Source organism: Gossypium arboreum, chromosome 13, assembly GCF_025698485.1.
Source record: "Gossypium arboreum isolate Shixiya-1 chromosome 13, ASM2569848v2, whole genome shotgun sequence".
NCBI lineage: Eukaryota > Viridiplantae > Streptophyta > Magnoliopsida > Malvales > Malvaceae > Gossypium > Gossypium arboreum.
The window spans coordinates 97,288,457-97,309,892 of record NC_069082.1 but is presented as its reverse complement, the minus strand read 5'-3'; the positions used below and the strand labels follow the sequence as shown (position 1 = coordinate 97,309,892).

The window sequence follows — 21,436 nt, the reverse complement described above, 5'->3', positions numbered from 1 at the left end:
AGCAAAATTCCAGATCATCCAACGCAAATGCTCATTTTCTTTAGTTTACCTTCTGCTGTGCGATTGGAATGGGTCAGAAGATTTCTTACTTACCATTAAAAATCATGGTTGTGTTGATATTTTGGTAACTTTTTGTGTTTGTAATATTTGGATGGTATAATGACATGATAGAATGTCATTACAATGTTGTAACTTTTTGATGTTGTAAAATTTTAAAACATGTGGATTATGACATATAAACTAATGAAATCATGTAACTTTTTGTTAATATATGAATATTATGCTTGGATGTGAAATATAATTCTCTAAGTTATTTATTACTTTTTTAGCAATGAGTTATTTATTACTTCTAACATTTAATTATTTTTATTGTAGAATAATTAAATTATTTGTTTCGATAATGATATTTTAGCACATTAAGTATATATTACAGTTTAAAAATAATAAAGTAGATTATATATTTTTTTATAGTATTATATATTTTGATTTTTAATTCATATAATAATAATGTTATTAATAATGTTATTAAATTATATTTTTATTAAATTATATTTAATAATAATTATGTTAAAATATGGTTAAACTATTTATTATTTTTATTAAATTATTTTCAATAATAATCTTATTAAAATTTAATAACAATAACAATAATCATCTATTTTAAAAAAATTACATTAAGGGTATTCTAGTCATTTTAGTTTTTTCCTTATGCTATTACAACATCATTACATTCAACCAAATACAAGAATACTATTACAGTTCTATTCTGTTCCATTTAACTAAACAGTTGAATTACCTATTACAATTCTATTCCATTATAGCTCTATTCAATTACAGCTTCAATTACAGCTCTATTACATTACAGTGAATCAAAGGCACTGTTAGAATGATCAAAATTGTTAATGATAAAATTGTAATTTTTTGTGGTTGGGTGATTAAAATAAAAGATTATACATTTTTGGTTGATCACTAATGTAGCTTACACAAAAAAAGGATTACGTGATTTTGGTTTTGCTGGGTGAGATGGATGAATTGGGATGCCTTCTCAAAGCCAATTCAGACCCCTAGCCCATAATTCCATTGGGCTTTTCCTTTGATTATGGAGGGAGGCATTGCTACAAAATCTGGATTTTTCTTGTTTCTACTACTATTATTACAAAATCTGTTAGTTATGGCGTCAAAATTCCTTCCTTCAAGACTTCCTTTGCCGCTCAACTCTCCACGTTTCCACCGTCTTCCTTCAACCAACAAAACAATGATCCCAATCGCCTCTTTCTCTTCTTCTTCCCCTTCAGCGTCATCTGTAGACAACTCCGTTAGAAAACAAGAAGAAGAAGAAGAAGAAGAGCTGCAAGAAAAGGTAGCTCAAGCCCTCACATTCCATCATCAAACGAAGCATGGTTTCGCCAACTATGCCAGAGGACCGCGTGGCCTGGACTGGGCCAATCAGCCTAACCCTTTTCGTCGCTACATCTCTGCTCCTCTGCTTCCTCTCCTCCACTTTCCCACTAACAAACCAATAGTTGCGGTGACAGATGATGCTCCTTTGTATTCATCTCTCTTCCATTCTCTTCCTCCTCCTAAACCCATCTCCCATTCCACTATCTCCCAACTCTTTTTCGATTCTTTGGCTCTTTCAGCTTGGAAAACCACCGGGTTTTCCACTTGGTCCCTTCGGGTTAACCCCAGCAGCGGCAATCTGCATCCCACCGAGGCTTACCTTATTGCCCCTCCTATTCAATCAATCTCTGATTCTCCTTTTGTAGCCCATTATGCTCCCAAAGAACACTCTCTCGAGCTTCGTGCCACAATCCCATCTGGGTTTTTCCCCAACTTCTTTCCCGATAATTCATTTCTCATTGGAATTTCTTCTATTTTCTGGCGAGAAGCATGGAAATACGGAGAACGTGCGTTTCGTTACTGCAATCACGATGTGGGTCATGCAATTGGAGCTATTGCAATGGCTGCCGCAACGCTTGGCTGGGACGTCAAGCTTCTAGATGGGTTTGGATACAAGGATTTGGAGAAGCTAATGGGGCTTCAGTTTTTCCCGGACTTTAAAATCCCATCAAGACCAATCAAAGGTAAGTTTCCTGAGATTGAATTTGAGCACCCGGATTGTTTGATTCTTGTTTTTCCTAACGGGAGTAATCCATTCGATGTGAACTATAAGGAATTGAGTTCCGTAGTAAATGAGTTTACGAATTTGGAGTGGAAAGGGAGGCCAAATTCGCTTAGCAAGGAACATATTTGTTGGGACATAATTTATAGGACAGCCGAGGCAGTTAAAAAGCCATTGACGATTCAAAAGGGTGAATTTCTAGTTGATCAATTTAAAAGCAGTGGAATTTGTAGTGAAAACTCTTACAAGGGTTTTACAATTAGGGAAGTTGTTAGGAAAAGGAGGAGTGCAGTTGATATGGATGGAGTAACTGTAATGGATAGGCAAACATTTTATCAGATTTTGTTGCATTGCCTTCCATCAGGGAAGGGGGAGAAGCATAGAAGACAATCAACATTGCCATTTCGGGCTCTCTCTTGGGATGCGGAGGTTCATGCTGCTATATTTGTTCATAGAGTGATAGGTTTGCCCAAGGGATGGTATTTCTTGGTAAGAAATGAGGATCATTTAGAGGAGCTTAAGATGGCTACCAGGTCTGAGTTTAAGTGGGAGAAACCAGAGGGATGCCCTGATGATCTACCTTTGTACAAACTGGCTAGTAGTGACTGTCGAGAGCTTGCCAAGCGCCTTTCATGCCATCAGGTGTGTGCCATTTCTCTTCTCTTTATTTTCATTGTGGTTTATATACACTGCCAAAAGAAATTGCTTAGGAAGAGCTTGATTCGGTAAATAGAAACAGGTTTATTAACAATATATCGATATCCTTTGTTCATCAATGCATGAAGTTTAAAAACATAAATACTGGTTGTTGGATATGAATAATAGAGGTGGAGGAAGAGCTGTTTGCAAAATGCTTGAGAATATTATTGTTTTGAATGACCTTTCCTGCAGAAGGCTTCTTTGTTGCAGAGTGCAAACCTGCAAAGCATGGTTTCTATATGTAACTGAAACACTGAGCTTCTACACACAGGATATTGCTAGCGATGGCTGCTTCAGCCTTGGAATGGTGGCTCATTTTGAACCTACCTTAGTTGAGAAGGGTGCCTGGATGTATCCTAGATTGTTTTGGGAAACTGGAGTTCTTGGCCAGGTGCTGTACCTTGAAGCACATGCTGTTGGCATATCTGCAACTGGAATTGGTTGCTTCTTTGATGATCCTGGTATGTCTTTTCATTTTCACCATTATTCTAAACTTGTATTCCGAATCAACAGTGATTATATATGGTATCCTAGTCTTCAAATAAAATTCTTCATCAAATATAGGTTAGACATCTCATCTAAATGATACTGCTTCCTTGTCAGTAGTTTCATAAGGGAGTCTCATCTTTGGTGAGGGTGTTTAAGGCAGTCTCATTGCAATTTGTACATTGATATAAGATTATTTGCAATGAACTGAGGAAATAATACCCTTAAGGAGCATACCCCTTTTTCAGGAGTAACACAAAAATCCAAAGCCTGCTCTTGCCTCAACTTCCCCTTATAACTACAAAGTTGGACCCATCATTTCCCAAAGATCAAACATTAATGACGTCTTTTTTTTTTCTTTTTATACTTTGCAGTGCATGAACTTCTTGGGTTTAGAGGATCAAAGTTTCAGAGTCTCTATCATTTCACTGTTGGAGGCCCTGTGTTGGACAAGCGGATTATGAGCCTGCCAGCATATCCGGGGCCTAGCATTGATGCATGATTGCAGGGTCATTTTTATGTTCAAGATTAGATGCTGTTGTTTAGCACAGAGTAATCATCAGTGGAGCCCATACGATGAAAGGCCTATCAAATGGTTTCTATCTTATAGCCTCCAGATTGTTTTCAATTTGGTAGGTTTATATAGAAGTTTGTGGCAATTGTTAACTGTTTTCAATCTGCTGTATACTGTAAAGTTTACATTCTTTACTAATCAATGTAAATTAAAATTAATGCATATAGGTTTTATGATAAGATAATTTAGTATAGAGCGAATGATCTCATATTTTCATTTTACAACAGTATCTTGAACTGTTTTGTTGAGCAGTTGTAGAATTTAATGTTCAACATTAGAAGCTTTTCGATGGAAACTGTGGTCTTCTTTATTTTTTATTCAGAGGAATGTAATCAAGATTTTTTAAGCTTTTGTCATAGACTACAGTTTAAGCTTGTGTATCTCTCAAGATCAGGAAGAAGAGCAGCAATGGGAAACTAAGTTGGAGCTGACTGCTGGCCATTAAATATACTAGCTCTCTCCATACCAGTTCTAAACTCCAGTTTTGAAGAAAAAAATTGGTATGCCTAAGTCAATGCTTTCCTTTTTTGGATTCAGTGAAGCTTATAATTGTTAAATACATGTGGAAATTGGATTTCTGTCTATTTGGATAAGTTTAATTGTGCAATTTAGTGCCATTTTTGTTTAGAAAACTGAAGGGCAAGGGAAACAATAACTGCTGTAATATCTCTTTAAGCCCGCGGTTATCCACGATGCCATTCTTTTGTGGGTGTGACTTGCTGCTAGGCATGTGAATATTATTAGCACTGTATTTGTGGCTATGAAAATGAATGGAACTGTAAAATAACAGTTGCTGCAGCCCATCAGGTTGCTTAACTCCCTTCTTGCCATCTATCTTTGCTAGTATTTTGGGAGTTACGTCTCCCTTATCAATTAGGGCCGTGTTGAGAGTACCTTGGAGTAAACTTAGAAGTTCCAAGGCCCTAGGGAAGCCTATGTATAAAAGTAAGAAAATTTCTCATTCTGTGGTAGTGGAGTTATTAAATTTTGTAAGTATGGATAAAAGAGTGACACATGTTCTTATTATCTATATTCTCTAGACTAGACAGACAAATGAAAAACAAACTCTCTACAGGTAATGTGTAGAACAACTCGGAATTCTCGCTACACTAAACTTTTGCATAACATTTTTTCAAGTAGATAAGACAGTCATATTATATTACAGGTTCTTGCTCCGTGGCTTTCTTATTAGGTATCAAGCCTTACATTCTGATTTTAGTGCATCAGGTTGTTTGTTCAGGCGAACAAAATAAATTACCAATGGAAGTGGTGTGGACCTAGGATTCTTGGGTAGGACAATACATTGTTTTGGGACTCTTAGAATAGAAGTATTTCATATGGTTTTATTTAGTTGATATATATTTTTATTTAACTATTGTAATCTCTATTAAAAGGAATGTATGTTTTAGGTCTGAGTCGTATGATTTCAGTCTTCCTGCAACGAGTTGGAAGGTTCTGATCTTCCTTCGATGAGCTGAGCTATCAATCCCAAAGCCAACGATCTTCGGCTGTGGCAGAACAGTGTTTGCCAGTAGCGAGTAGAAATACCCAATAAACTTGGGTATGCAAACAAAGATGCTTGATTGTACATTGCAATATCTTCATAGAAGTATTGTTGTAACCAAAACCAAACTAATTGATGAACTGCATGAAGGAATTGATAAAATAATTATTGGTAAATAAGTTAGTAACTATATGGTAGAAAAAGGTAGACCTTTTAGCTGGCATCAAACCCTCTTAAGATCATCTCGATAATCACAAGTAACTTCACCCTTTTATCATATCCTATAAACCACTTTTAAACTCATATACAACAATCCATCATGTAAATTTGTTGAGGTATTTTTGAAATTTGTGAAATTAATACTTTATGAAAAATGATTAATACCTTCTGTCTCAATTTTTTAGTGCCATTTTTCAGAGAGATTGATAAAATTTATTATTTATTTATTTCCTTTAGGCTGAGGTTTTAAAAAAGAGTTTTCTAGAATGTGTAACTCAGTCCAAAGTTAACCCCTACACTTGAGTGATCATTTTCTTCCTCATTGAATAAAGAGATTAGGAAGGTTTTTCCTAGAATCTCTCTTTATTTTAATTTAAGATTTGATTACTACTAGAATTACGTGGCTTTCTGTTTTTGAAATTTTTATATATAAACAGTTTTTGTCTATAAAAGTATTCATCTCTCACTTCTGTTTTCTTCTTTGAAGTTCTACATGGTATGAAAAATGATTGTTCTATGAAGAAATGGAAAAACCAACCTTAAAACTCTGCCATCAAAATTCATCAACCAATCCAACTCCTATCGACAATATGACTGCAACATGCTGTATTGCTCAAATAGGCTATGAGCCATCCAGACTCTTGGATAGTATTCTCGGGTGCATCGGATCATATAGCTACTAATGCTTCCATTGTCTAAAGTGGCAGGGATAGAATCAGTAGTTATCATCCAAAGCCTGATATTGAATGCCAATACTAGGAGGATGATAGGCGGTGCTAACGCTCCTAATAATCCCGGAAAACAAATCCAAATTGCAAGTTGTGCGTCAGTTCACTGTAATGCAAGGTCATCTCAATTTCCAATATTTAAAAACACTATTCCCAACTCTTTCAATCAACGAGCCTTTCCAATTTTAAGTATTCAATCTAATGGCATAAAACATCTCATCTTCTTGGAAAGATTCATAATGATAATATATATTCTATTAATCATAATTAGAATTAATTTAATATAAAGCTCAACCAACTAAAAATTAGAATATTTTCGAGCTTAGATTAGAATAAATTTCGATAATATCTTATACATGATGAGATATAATTTAAACCCAAAATAATCTAAAAAACAAACTTCACGCATGATAATTACATATGATAGAACTCAAACTTGAGCCATCAAGGTCCTAGGGTCTCAACTAGACCTGTCCATGGGATGGGCCACCTAGCCCGAAGGTTCGCCAAAAAAGTGAGAGAGTTTGTGTAACACCCCAAATCTATGACCATCACCGGAGTTGAACACGAGGTGTTACAGGGCTTACTTCACTTATTTCCCCCTTTATAAAATTTTTTTTATTATTTTTTCTGTTCCAGGCAGGCTAGATAACTGCGTCACTGTCACCTTAAAAATCATATCTCGAGTTCCAGAACTCGAAAACCAGTTCCGTAAATTTTTCCTGAAACTAGACTCATAATTCCATTTACACATTTTTTCTAGAATTTTTGGTCGAGCCAATTAGTACAGTTTATTAGTTAAAGTCTCCCCTGTTTCAGGGTTCGACTACACTGACCTTTGCGCATTACGACTTGGATATCTTTCTGTACAGGGTTCCAACACTCATGCCGTTTGTTTTTAAAGAAACTAGACTCACAAAGGAATTTGCACATATAGATCATAACTTCTAATTCTCTCTGGTTAATTTATAATGGATTTTCAAAGTCGGAATAGGGGATCCAGAAACCGTTCTAGCCCTGTTTCACGAAAACTTGAATATCTCTTAAAATCCGACTCATGTGACCGTTTCGTTTCTTCCTTATGAAATTAGATTCATTAAGGTTCAGTTTCATAATTTATTCACTATTTAATTCCACTTCTACTATTTTTAGTGATTTTTCGATCTCACATCACTGCTGCTGTCCGCAACAGTTACTGAAATAAACTATGCCTATTTCATGAATTTTTCCTTGGCCTTACTAATAATCCATCACACATAACACAAATTATGACCACCTTATCAAAATTAAGATTTCTAAGACTCGTGACTATTAGTTTTAAAACCCCACTCAACCGACCACATAGGCCATATTCGCATGGCTTAAAGTTTACAACCCAAAATTTCACAAAACAAAGAGCTTATACATGCCAAATGTTCTCCTAGATCGACTAAGAAGACAATACCAAAAGATTGCTCGCCGGTGTGATGACTTCATTGACGGTTCCGAGCACACAAAAAGAGACGAGTCCAAGAGACCTAAAATGGGTGACAAGAAAACACCGAGTGAGTTTATAACTCAGTAAGTCATAAGCACTCCACAATTATCCATTAGCAAAATTTATCACAAAGTGAAAACAATGAAACGAGGCTAAGTGTTCCATCCATATCGAACTATACTATAGTTCCTTAGACCTTTCGGTTCAATCTCATACCAAGTCATACATTCACATTTCTTATTCTATTCAATAAGATATTTGAGGCAATTTCCATATATCAACTCATTTTCACCACAATCATGCAAACAAACGAACTTTCATCTATCCCATGATATCTTATTTACGTGACTGCAAGTTTAATCATCACATAGATTTAAAGCTTACCAAGCTCAACCCCGAGCATGAACATAGCGCCTATTCGCCATGAGCTCAAGGTACTTACTCTTTCCGCTGTCCATGATTAACTCGATAAGGTCACACCTTCCATGTGAGTAACCAATCGAACATATATATTAAATTCGCACACGTAGTGCTTAATAATCGATCACGCACACTTAGTGCCATGTGATTTAAGCTCGCACACATAGTGCCATATAATTTAAATTCGCCCACTTAGTGCCATACTTTTCAAGCTTGCACACTTAGTGCCAATCTTGTCACCGTGCCCATTTATTGCCCGCACACTTAGTGCCGAGACCAAACACTCTACGCATTTTACTACCTTTATACATTCAACAATGTCATCATTCCATACACATACATTTTCATTTACATATCATCTCATTAAACACAATTGCATAGATATTATGATCATTTAAATCAATACCAAATATATGCTTAATGACTTACCTTGTGTTGGGTAAATAATCCCAAGTCGGCTACTCGATGACCTTCGATTTCCCCTTGTTGGACGCCTCTCCTTTAGGATCTTGAGCTTAAACAATTAAATTAACCCATTCAACCACTTTGTAAAATATTTGTATCACACATTAAAATTTCATTTCATAGGATACACATGACAAATTCTTATCCTTCTACCCCATGCTTTTGAACTATTTGGTTCACAACCTTAGGCTATCACCCTATTGCCAACTATCCTAATCAAGGATAGTATCACAAGTGTGTACACCCATATGGCCGAATGTGCAAGATTAAATTAAACACCACCTATGTGCTTAATTAGGTGGCGAATATACATAAGCACATTTAGCATTTGATACATTCGGCCTTAGCATAGATTTCATTAAAAGTCCTATTAGCCACTTCACCATCAATTATCTCATCTACTTAATATTTCATACTTATCATGCTAGCGAATATTACTTATTTAAGTTCAACACCCTTATATACCACACTAGCACCAAATATGATATCTAATTCTTTTCTTTCTCTTTTCATCAAGACAACCTATATGAACATTTAACTAATTCAAACTTCACCCTCTTAATGCCCATTATAGCCGAATGTACCAAGCATTTATCATTTTGCAACATGAATTCTATAGCATGGCGAATACTCATGCACATACACACACAACAACAAAAACTCAATGACCTAAAATCTCCTTTTATTAAACATTCGAACTCACTCCTCTTCATGCTTCATTACAACAACATCAAAACACCAACCAAGAAAGACAACATCCATGGCCGAATTTCATCTCCATCAAATAGCAAAAGAAATCTAAACCATGGGCTAGGTAGAACTTAAACTAACAACTAAAACATGCATGCATCTCATGGAATATCATCAAATATACCTTAGTCTAGCAACCACCATAGCCGATTTTTCTCAAGTTCTTCCCCCTTCTTCCCTTTCTTCTATTCGGCCAAGACAACCAAAGGATGAACAACCACTTTTTTTTTCTTTCTTTCTTTCTTTGTTTTTGTCACGGCAAAAAGGGGGGGCATCCACACATATTATTTTTTTGTTATCATCATTTTCTTTTTCCATTTCTTTAATACTAGCTTTCTTATTTTATTGTTTCCTACATACATCACTAGCCTAACATGTTGGAGACATGTTTCCACCCATAGCATGGCCGGCCATCATGCTCCAATTTGGCTAATTTGACATGCAAGGACAAACACTTTTCCACATGTATTAATAGGCCATTTAAAATTAGCCTATCATATTTCACCATGTCTCACATTGATCCCTATTTAATAATTTCTCATACAATTGGTAAAATTAGAGAATGAAACTTCCACATGTGCATGTACACCCACAATAAGCATAGAATATAACAATTAATTATTTTTATGACTCGATTTTGTGGTCCCGAAACCACTTTCCGACTAGGGTCAATTTGGGGCTGTCACAACTCTCCCCCACTTAAGAAATTTTCGTCCCCGAAAATCTTACCGGTAAATAGGCTCGGGTATCGCTCCTTCATAGAGTCCTCAAGTTCCCAAGTGGCTTCTTCAATTCCGTGTTTATGCCACAACACCTTCACTAATGGGATTTTCTTATTTCGTAACTCTTTTACTTCACACATCAGAATGCGAACCGGCTTTTCTTCATAACTCAAATTAGGCTGAATTTCAATCTCAGATGGAGTGATTACGTGCGACGGGTCAGACCTATATCATCGAAGCATCGAGACATGAAAGACGTCGTGAATCTTTTCAAGCTCAGGGGGTAAAATTAATCGGTATGCTACTGGCCCAATTCGTTCGGATACTTCATACGGTCCGATGAACCTCGGACTCAATTTGCCCTTACGGCCAAATCTAAGCATCTTCTTCCAGGGTGAGACTTTGAGAAATACCTTGTCTCCAACCTGATATTCAATGTCTTTTCTTTTAAAATCCGCATACGACTTTTGGAGATCCAAAGTAGCTTTCAAACTTTCACGAATTACTCGAACTTTCTGCTCGGCATCCTTAATCAAATCAACCCCGAAGACTTTACTTTCACTAAGTTCAGTCCAGAATAATGGGGTACGGCATTTACGACCGTATAAAGCCTCGTAAGGCGCCATCTTAATGCTTGATTGAAAACTATTGTTATAAGCAAATTCAATCAAAGGTAAATACCGTTCCCATGAACCACTAAACTCAAGGATGCAACATCTCAACATATCCTCAAGGATTTGAATTATCCGCTCGGATTGACCATCGGTTTGGGGATGAAAAGCAGTGTTAAAATGCAGCTTGGTACCCAAAGCCTCTTGCAATTTCTTCCAAAATCGCGATGTAAATCTTGGGTCTCTATCCGACATGATAGAAATAAGTACCCCATGCAATCGAACAATTTGGGAGACGTATAATTCTGCCAATTTATCAAGCAAAAAATTCGTGCGGACAGGGATAAAATGAGCAGACTTGGTCAGTCTATCAACAATGACCCAGACCGAGTCTTTCTTATTCTAAGTCATCGGTAGCCCAGACACAAAGTCCATTGTTACTCGATCCCATTTCCATTCGGGTATCATGATTGGCTGAAGTAATCCCGATGGCACTTGATGTTCCGCTTTCACTTGTTGACATATCAAACACTTTGAAACAAATTCTGAAATGTCTCGTTTCATACCGGGCCACCAAAATTGGCGTTTCAGGTCATTGTACATTTTAGTACTACCCGGGTGGACTGACATTCGACTACTGTGAGCCTAGTTCAAAATCATCGAAACAAGTTCCGAATTCCTTGGAATACATAATCGACCCTTGAACGTCAAGCAATCATTGTCGTCAATTTGAAATTTCGATTCCTCATTCGAAACACATTCAGCTCGTTTAGCGACCAATTCAACGTCGACCTTCTGAGATTCAAGTATTTGATGAATCAATAACGGTTTGGCCTCTAATTCAACTACTAGCACCTCATCAGGTGAAACGGATAGGTGAGCATCCATCGCTCTCAAAGCAAACAGTGCTTTACGACTTAAAGCATCGGCCACCACGTTGGCCTTTCCCGGGTGATAATCAATGACAAGTTCATAGTCTTTCAACAACTCAAGCCAACGTCTTTGTCGTAGATTTAGATCTCTTTGAGTCATCAAATATTTAAGACTTTTGTGGTCCGAATAAATATGACACCTTTCTCTAAACAAGTAATGTCGCCATATTTTCAAGGCGAACACTATGGCTGCTAGTTCAAGGTCATGGGTCGGATAGTTTCTCACATGCGGCTTTAGTTGTCTCGACGCGTAAGCCACAACTCGATCCTCTTGCATCAATACACAACCTAGCCTAAGCAAGGATGCGTCACTGTAAATGACGAACTCTTTACCGGACTCCGGCTGTACTAGCACAGGGGCCTCGGTTAAACAGGTTTTCAGTCAATTGAAACTTTCTTGACAGCGTTCCGACCACTCGAACTTAACATCTTTTTGAAGTAGTTTTGTCAACGGTGCAGCTATCATCGAAAAACCCTTTACAAACCGTCGATAGTATCCGGAAAGCCCCAAAAAGCTCCTAACTTCCGTAACATTCCTTGGAGGTTTCCAATCGACTATGGCTGAAATTTTGTTCGGGTCCACCCTGACACCCGATGCGGACACCACGTGCCCCAAAAAGCTAACCTCTCTCAACCAAAATTCACATTTACTGAACTTTGCGTATAACTGTTTATCTCGTAAAATTTGCAACACTAGCCTCAGGTGTTCAGCATGTTTAGTTTCATTTCTCGAATAGACCAAAATGTCATCGATAAACACAACTACGAACCGATCCAAGTATGGCCTGAAAATTCGATTCATTAAATCCATAAATACCGCAGGGGCATTAGTGAGCCCAAACGGCATCACTAAGAATTCGTAGTGACCGTACCTCGTTCTAAAAGCAGTTTTGGGTATGTCCGAGTCTCGAACCCTCAACTGATAGTAACCCGATCTCAAATCTATCTTTGAAAACACTGAAGCTCCCTTTAATTGATCAAACAAATTGTCAATACGTGGCAACGGATATTTATTCTTTATCGTCACTTTATTCAACTGACGATAGTCGATGCACAATCTCATGGTTCCATCCTTCTTCTTCACAAACAACACTGGTGCGCCCCATGGAGAAAAGCTCGGTCGAGCGAAACCTCTATCCGTTAATTCTTGCAATTGAACCTTCAATTCCGTTAATGCCATACGATACAGGGCTATTGAGATTGGCGTAGTACCAGGTACAACTTCGATGCCGAATTCCACTTCTCGAACCGGTGGCAATCCCGGTAACTCCTCAGGAAAAACATCTGAATACTCACAGACCACTGGTACCGATTCAAGTTTCCTTTCCGTCTCTTTGCTATCAAGCACATACGCAAGGTATGTTTCACACCCCTTTTTCACATGTTTCTGAGCGGTCATTGAAGATATTATCGCTGACGCTCCCTTTAAATCGGTAGACTCAACTTGGACTATCTCATTATTTGCACTCCTCAAATCAATGGTTTTCTTTTTGCAGTTCACCACTGCCTCATGTACGGTCAGCCAATCCATACCAAGAATAATATCAAATTCGTCAAACGGCAAAAGCATCAGATCGGCCGGAAAACAGGATTCTCGAATTATTAGGGGGCATCTCTTGCACACTTTATCAACGAGTACGTATTGACCCAAAGGGTTTGACACTTGAATTACGAACTCAGTGGACTTAATAGGTAGAGTTTTACTGGATGCTAAGGTTTCACATACATATGAATGAGTAGAGCCAGGGTCAATCAATGCAATCACACTAGTATCAAAGAGAGTAAAAGTACCAGTGATAACGTCAGGGGAGGATGCCTCCTCTCGTGCACGGATGGCATATGCTCTAGCAGGAGTACGGGTCTCGGATCGAACTACCGTATCAGAGGCCCCTCTCTGATTACCACCCCTACCTCCTGAAATTCTCGGGGGTCTACCTCTAGCCGTCGTTCCACTAGGTCTCGCACCTTGCATCTTATTCTTCTCATCTAGCTCCGTGCAATCTCTAATGAAGTGGTCCTTCGAACCGTATCCGTAACAGGCCCTGTTAGCAGACTTACCCCAACATTCACCTATGTGTCGTCTTCCACATTGGGGGCATTCAGGCTTTTCTTGACGATTATTGCCCACACTAGCAACCGAAGTAGCTCGTGAGTCCATCGATGGTCGTGCTCTAATGGAAATCCCCGCCGTCGTCCTTGACTTATTTGTGTCCTCTCTGAATTTCTTTATAGCCGAAAATGGGGCTTTACTCGTCGATCTCTTACGACAGTCTTTAGCTTCAAATCCAGCCTTCTTTTTCTCCTTTCCAAGTTCTTCCGCCTTGCAGGCTCGTTCAACTAGTATTACAAATTCTTTTATCTCCAAAATACCCACCAGTAGCTTTAAATCTTCATTCAATCCCTCTTCAAATCTTTTGCACATAGCAACCTCATCAGCAACACACTCCCGAGCATACCGACTAAGTCTTACGAACTCATGTTCGTATTCAGATACTGTCATACGGCCTTACTTGAGCTCTAAGAATTCCTTACACTTTTGATCGATGAACCGTTGACTGATATATTTCTTTCGAAATTCCGTTTGAAAGAAATCCCAAGTAACTTGTTCCTTTGGGACTATGGAAATCAAGGTCCTCCACCAATAGTAGGCTGAGTCTCGCAACAAGGATATAGCACACTTAAGACATTCATCGGGTGTGCATGACAGTTCATCAAACACCCGAATGGTATTATCAAGCCAGAACTCGGCCCTTTCGGCATCGTCAGTAACTATGGCCTTGAACTCCTCGGCCCCGCGCTTCCTAATCAAGTCCACAGATGGTTTACTCAGCCTCACAGGATCAGTAACTGATGGCATTACGGGCTCTTGGGGTGGAGTATTTAAATTCGGGAATGGTTGGACAGCCGGATTGGTTCGGGCATATTGCGCGACCCACTCATTCATCATGGTGAAGAAGGCTTGTTTCGCCCCTTCATCTTGATTATTCGCAGATGACTGAGGCTCAACAGGAGGTGTCCCTTACGCAGGAGTAGCCGCTACACTTTCAACGTCATCCGCTAAGGGTCTCTCTACCCCGGGTTCCATTTGCTAATCAAAATAAAATTTCAACCGTCAGAAGTCATCACATTATTAAGCACTAACATTATGGCATGTATAGCTAGACTAACACGCGCTATGGTAGTCCTAGAACCGACTAAACCATAGCTCTGATACCAATCAAATTGTAACACCCCAAATCTGTGACCATCACCGGAGTTGAACACGAGGTGTTACCGGGCTTACTTCACTTATTTCCCCCTTTATAAAATTTTTTTTATTATTTTTTCTGTTCCAGGCAGGCTAGATAACTGCGTCACTGTCACCTTAAAAATCATATCTCGAGTTCCAGAACTCGAAAACCAGTTCCGTAAATTTTTCCTGAAACTAGACTCATAATTCCATTTACAAATTTTTTTCTAGAATTTTTGGTTGAGGCAATTAGTACAGTTTATTAGTTAAATTCTCCCCTATTTCAGGGTTCGACTACACTGACCTTTGCGTATTACGACTTGGATATCTTTCTGTACAGGGATCCAACACTTATGCCGTTTGTTTTTAAAGAAACTAGACTCACAAAGGAATTTGCACATATAGATCATAACTTCTAATTCTCTCTGGTTAATTTATAATGGATTTTCAAAGTCGGAACAGGGGATCCAGAAACCGTTCTAGCCCTGTTTCACGAAAACTTGAATATCTCTTAAAATCCGACTCATGTGACCATTTCGTTTCTTCCTTATGAAAGTAGATTCATTAAGGTTCAATTTCATAATTTATTCACTATTTAATTCCACTTTTACTATTTTTAGTGATTTTTTGATCTCACATCACTGCTACTGTCCGCAACAGTTACTGAAATAAACTATGCCTATTTCATGAATTTTTCCTTGGCCTTACTAATAATCCATCACACATAACACAAATTATGACCACCTTATCAAAATTAAGATTTCTAAGACTCGCGACTATAAGTTTTAAAACCCCACTCAACCGACCACATAGGCCATATTCGCATGGCTTAAAGTTTACAACCCAAAATTTCACAAAACAAAGAGCTTATACATGCCAAATGTTCTCCTAGATCGACTAAGAAGACAATACCAAAAGATTGCTCGCCGGTGTGATGACTTCGTTGACGGTTCCGAGCACACAAAAAGAGACGAGTCCAAGAGACCTAAAATGGGTGACAAGAAAACACCGAGTGAGTTTATAACTCAGTAAGTCATAAGCACTCCACAATTATCCATTAGCAAAATTTATCACAAAGTGAAAACAATGAAACGAGGCTAAGTGTTCCATCCATATCGAACTATACTATAGTTCCTTAGACCTTTCGGTTCCATCTCATACCAAGTCATACATTCACATTTCTTATTCTATTCAATAAGATATTTGAGGCAATTTCCATATATCAACTCATTTTCACCACAATCATGCAAACAAACGAACTTTCATCTATCCCATGATACCTTATTTACGTGACTGCAAGTTTAATCATCACATAGATTTAAAGCTTACCAAGCTCAACCCCGAGCATGAACATAGCGCCTATTCGCCATGAGCTCAAGGTACTTACTCTTTCCGCTGTCCATGATTAACTCGATAAGGTCACACCCTCCATGTGAGTAACCGATCGAACATATATATTAAATTCGCACACGTAGTGCTTAATAATCGATCACGCACACTTAGTGCCATGTGATTTAAGCTCGCACACATAGTGCCATATAATTTAAATTCGCACACTTAGTGCCATACTTTTCAAGCTTGCACACTTAGTGCCAATCTTGTCACCGTACCCATTTATTGCCCGCACACTTAGTGCCGAGACCAAACACTCTACGCATTTTACTACCTTTATACATTCAACAATGTCATCATTCCATACACATACATTTTCATTTACATATCATCTCATTAAACACAATTGCATAGATATTATGATCATTTAAATCAATACCAAATATATGCTTAATGACTTACCTTGTGTTGGGTAAATAATCCCAAGTCGGCTACTCGATGACCTTCGATTTCCCCTTGTTGGACGCCTCTCCTTTAGGATCTTGAGCTTAAACAATTAAATTAACCCATTCAACCACTTTGTAAAATATTTGTATCACACATTAAAATTTCATTTCATAGGATACACATGACAAATTCTTATCCTTCTACCCCATGCTTTTGAACTATTTGGTTCACAACCTTAGGCTATCACCCTATTGCCAACTATCCTAATCAAGGATAGTATCACAAGTGTGTACACCCATATGGCGAATGTGCAAGATTAAATTCAACACCACCTATGTGCTTAATTAGGTGGCGAATATACATAAGCACATTTAGCATTTGATACATTCGCCTTAGCATAGATTTCATTAAAAGTCCCTATTAGCCACTTCACCATCAATTATCTCATCTACTTAATATTTCATACTTATCATGCTAGCGAATATTACTTATTTAAGTTCAACACCCTTATATACCACACTAGCACCAAATATGATATCTAATTCTTTTCTTTCTCTTTTCATCAAGACAACCTATATGAACATTTAACTAATTCAAACTTCACCCTCTTAATGCCCATTATAGCCGAATGTACCAAGCATTTATCATTTTGCAACATGAATTCTATAGCATGGCGAATACTCATGCACATACACACACAACAACAAAAACTCAATGACCTAAAATCTCCTTTTATTAAACATTCGAACTCACTCCTCTTCATGCTTCATTACAACAACATCAAAACACAAACCAAGAAAGACAACATCCATGGCGAATTTCATCTCCATCAAATAGCAAAAGAAATCTAAACCATGGGCTAGGTAGAACTTAAACTAACAACTAAAACATGCATGCATCTCATGGAATATCATCAAACATACCTTAGTCTAGCAACCACCATAGCCGATTTTTCTCAAGTTCTTCCCCTTCTTCCCTTTCTTCTATTCGGCCAAGACAACCAAAGGATGAACAACCACTTTTTTTTCTTTCTTTCTTTCTTTGTTTTGTCACGGCAAAAAGGGGGGCATCCACACATATTATTTTTTTGTTATCATCATTTTCTTTTTCCATTTCTTTAATACTAGCTTTCTTATTTTATTGTTTCCTACATACATCACTAGCCTAACATGTTGGAGACATGTTTCCACCCATAGCATGGCCGCCATCATGCTCCAATTTGGCTAATTTGACATGCAAGGACAAACACTTTTCCACATGTATTAATAGGCCATTTAAAATTAGCCTATCATATTTCACCATGTGTCACATTGATCCCTATTTAATAATTTCTCATACAATTGGTAAAATTAGAGAATGAAACTTCCACATGTGCATGTACACCCACAATAAGCATAGAATATAACAATTAATTATTTTTATGACTCGGTTTTGTGGTCCCGAAACCACTTTCCGACTAGGGTCAATTTGGGGCTGTCACAGTTTAGTTAAAAATATAAACCCGAAAAATGGCATTAAACAAAAAATTTTAGTTGTTAAGTTGCACCTATCTTAGTATTATTTAAGTATATATAGTTTTTTTAAATTTTTTTTTGATTTGTTGGGAAACATTTATTTTAATATTTTTAGTATTTTTATAATTTTAAAAAAATTATATAATACATAATATAAAAAAAAATAAATACAATCGGGTCGGGCTTGAGTTTTAATTTTTTTATACGAGCTGGCTTGGGCAAATTATTAGGCCCATTTTTTAGGTCGAGTTAGGATTGGGCCTAACAAACAGACCTAAAAATTTGGTTGGGCCCGACCCGGCCCATGGACACATCTAATCTCAACTTTGCCAACACAAATAAAACATCGTTGGGTTTTAAGTTAATGGGTTTGGGTTTATAATTAGTAACTTTTAAATAAATAAAATTCGATCGAGTTGACTTTAGACTAAGACAAATTTGTTCAAGGCCCAACCCCAATAGAAAATAGGTCTAAAATCTTATCCAAATTCATTATTTAAACTTCATACTTTATCCAAACTCTCTTATATTTTGAGTTCACTTTTGAACTAATAAGTATAATATGTATGAATAAAATTTTATTTAACCCAAAAATAAGCAAAATTGCATTATACTCAATAGATTCAAATCTCATTACTTAAAAATTTTAAAAATATATAAAATCCAAAAATTTTCAATTATTAAAACCCATTTTCTGCTGTTTAAGTTTCAACATATTCAGTCATATATATACAATAGTGAACTGAACAAGTCGTTGGTTTCCATTTTCTGCTGGTTACATATTCATAATCTGATTGGCTGGTCTAGTCCCCTTTTTCCACCATTCACAAAAAGAGATGCCAAAAGCTAAAACTATCACTATAGATACATGAGAAGAAAAATATACATGGAAGGGTAATGTTAGCTTTGTACACTAAAAATCCCATCCAACCATAACCATAATACAAGTAAACTCCTCTTGCCCATCACATGCTATGCTATTCTAGTAACCCCAACAAATTCCTTGAAATTTCATCAAGCAATAAGTATGGGGACTCAGTGTGTTACGTAGTGGCTATGCACGAAGTCGGTGGTGAAAACAGTTGAAAGAAGATTGGATCAAGCTTCAGGCATTTTGCGGAAACCATTCTCCATTATGACGCAACTGTTCACTTGTCAAGACGTGCTTTCCGTATGACCTGCTGGATTTGCCTCTCGTGTTCTTTAAGTACATCCTCAATGTTTCCTCCAGGAGGCACCATTGGTCCTGAGTATTGGATCTTCGTCTTCCTTGGAGCATAACCCTACCATTGCCCCATAACATTAGTTTAATTACTACATCTTGAGGATGATGTACACTTAAAACAGTTATAGTTCAGTAAGCTTATGAATTCATGCATTGGGTTCCATATCTCATCCAATGTATACAATGATGATGATGGTGGTGGTGGTAAACAATAATATACAGTAACAAAAATTACGCAGAAAGAGTTGGTTATTTACCGATGCAGGATCTTCGTTGGATGCTTTATCACGTTTCTCACGGGAAGTATTAGCTGCCTGAGACATTTGTGCTCTGAAGCTGCCACGGTTTCTTGTAGAATCTGCATTAGTATCTGATCCTTCTGGTGTAGGCACTTCCTTAAAATCTCTTGAACGTCTTCTAACAGATTCAGGTCCTCTCCCCTTTACAGCCTCTGCTTTTTTCCTGATGTTACACCAGAGAATTCAGGTTTATCAATCCAAAAATGAAAAAGAGAACAATAATAGAAAGATCATACAAAATTAACACTAAATGGAAAAATATAATATGAACACAACATGAATACACGAGAAGTGAGAACTGTAAAAGATTGACAATAAGGACTGAAAAGAGTACCTTCTTGCTTCATCATCTCGACGTTTGATATCTAGTTCTTTGCTGGGAGGGTACTTAGGCAAACTTGCTGGATCACAAGGTAAAGGTTCTGTTGTAAAGAACTGAGCTCTAAGTGCAGAAGCAACGGAGCCTCGATTTTCGGGTTCCATTGCTAGGAGTTTATCAACAAGAGACAAGGCAGACTGAGGGAAGTTTTTGAAAGTGGCAGCAATACGACATTTGTAAGGTTTTTGGGGTTTGAAACTTGATGCATGTGGTAGCTCTGTTTTCTGCCAGTACTCCTCTGAGGGTGAACCACACAGCTTAAATATCTTGTGCATTTGCTCTACCTGAAGATATTATTAACAAGTACACTACGTATCAGGTTCAGGGGTTTAAATTGTGTTTATAAAGACAGACTTACCTCTGTTCTTCCAGGCATAATAGGCTTCCCAGCAAATAACTCAGCAAGTATGCAACCAGAACTCCACAAATCTATAGCAACTCCATATTCAGTGGCACCAAGCAAAAGCTCAGGTGCCCTGTACCAAAGAGTTACTACACGACTTGTTAGTGGTTGCTTAGGATCAGCCTGGAAAAATGTAGCCAAACCAAAATCTGCTATCTTAAGAATTCCATTGTCGTCAATCAGCAGATTTGCTCCCTTGATGTCTCTGTGCAGGACACCCCGGCTATGGCAGTGTTCGAGGCCACGAAATAATTGTTGCATGTAACATTTAATCTACAACCAAATTTGTAAACACTTGAGGTTAAAGATAAAAGCAATTCAACATCTGAGTTTATTGTACCTCACCTGTGCTTCAGTGATGTCTATGCCAGGAGTTGCTGCAAGCCCTGCAAGGTCATGCTCCATGTACTCGAAAACAAGATACAAACTGCGCGACATCCGAGAAGTGACTATACCTTCGAGCTTCATAACATTTGGATGGTCAAGTTTCCGCAAAATATTGATTTCCCTAGCCATGAAACGAACACTCTCCGGATCCATATTAATGAACCGGACCTTCTTCATGGCAACTATTTTGCCAGTTACTAGATCCCGGGCCTTGTATACACTACTGTAAGTTCCTTCACCAATCTGCATATGCAACTTACTATGTCAATATGGACAGCCAAAAACATGGAGAGCCACGCATAATTTGACATTCACATGATAACATAGCATAAAAATATGATATTCACGTATGCATCTGCAAATGTATATCAAATGCCATGAAGCAACAAGTATCCCAGTTTGAAGAGATGGTTTAATATGGACATATCCTTAAATGAAAACCCAAACGGCCAATGCTCAAGATGATTCATCCAACAGCAGGTATTAGATATGAACCAAATAGAAGTGGAGAG

The 21,436-nt window shown here is 37.6% G+C and overlaps 2 protein-coding genes and 1 long non-coding RNA gene across 3 annotated transcripts; 2 read left to right on the top strand and 1 right to left on the bottom strand.

The window, feature by feature from the left end:
- The first annotated feature begins 974 nt into the window (after positions 1-974).
- On the top strand, positions 975-4,176 carry LOC108467681 (uncharacterized). The gene is made up of 3 exons (XM_017768413.2): positions 975-2,764; positions 3,093-3,282; positions 3,682-4,176. Exons 1-3 carry the CDS (start codon positions 1,100-1,102, stop codon positions 3,807-3,809), a joined length of 1,983 nt encoding a protein of 660 aa, XP_017623902.2. The 5' UTR covers positions 975-1,099; the 3' UTR covers positions 3,810-4,176.
- A 212-nt stretch (positions 4,177-4,388) lies between these two features.
- LOC128286954 (uncharacterized) lies at positions 4,389-5,564 on the top strand. The gene is made up of 2 exons (XR_008277643.1): positions 4,389-5,171; positions 5,291-5,564. It is a non-coding gene; the product is annotated as an uncharacterized LOC128286954 (long non-coding RNA).
- A 13,815-nt stretch (positions 5,565-19,379) lies between these two features.
- Positions 19,380-21,173, bottom strand: LOC108468418 (probable serine/threonine-protein kinase At1g09600). The gene is made up of 5 exons (XM_017769304.2): positions 20,883-21,173; positions 20,493-20,810; positions 20,090-20,418; positions 19,714-19,918; positions 19,380-19,514 (listed from the first exon to the last, which is right to left on the bottom strand). Exons 1-5 carry the CDS (start codon positions 21,171-21,173, stop codon positions 19,380-19,382), a joined length of 1,278 nt encoding a protein of 425 aa, XP_017624793.2.
- Between the last annotated feature and the right edge of the window lie 263 nt (positions 21,174-21,436).

What these genes read in the sequence shown, in the direction of transcription:
- LOC108468418 (XM_017769304.2), bottom strand. Translation starts at nt 21,173, where the DNA reads ATGCAGATTGGTGAAGGAACTTACAGTAGTGTATACAAGGCCCGGGAT. An exon ending in TAGACATCACTGAAGCACAG is followed by an intron (nt 20,811 to 20,882) that starts GTGAGGTACAAT and finishes ATTTGGTTGTAG; the next exon opens with ATTAAATGTTACATGCAACA. An exon ending in CCAACGAAGATCCTGCATCG is followed by an intron (nt 19,515 to 19,713) that starts GTAAATAACCAA and finishes GGGCAATGGTAG; the next exon opens with GGTTATGCTCCAAGGAAGAC.
- LOC108467681 (XM_017768413.2), top strand. Translation starts at nt 1,100, where the DNA reads ATGGAGGGAGGCATTGCTACAAAATCTGGATTTTTCTTGTTTCTACTA. An exon ending in AGCGCCTTTCATGCCATCAG is followed by an intron (nt 2,765 to 3,092) that starts GTGTGTGCCATT and finishes TTCTACACACAG; the next exon opens with GATATTGCTAGCGATGGCTG. An exon ending in TTGCTTCTTTGATGATCCTG is followed by an intron (nt 3,283 to 3,681) that starts GTATGTCTTTTC and finishes TATACTTTGCAG; the next exon opens with TGCATGAACTTCTTGGGTTT.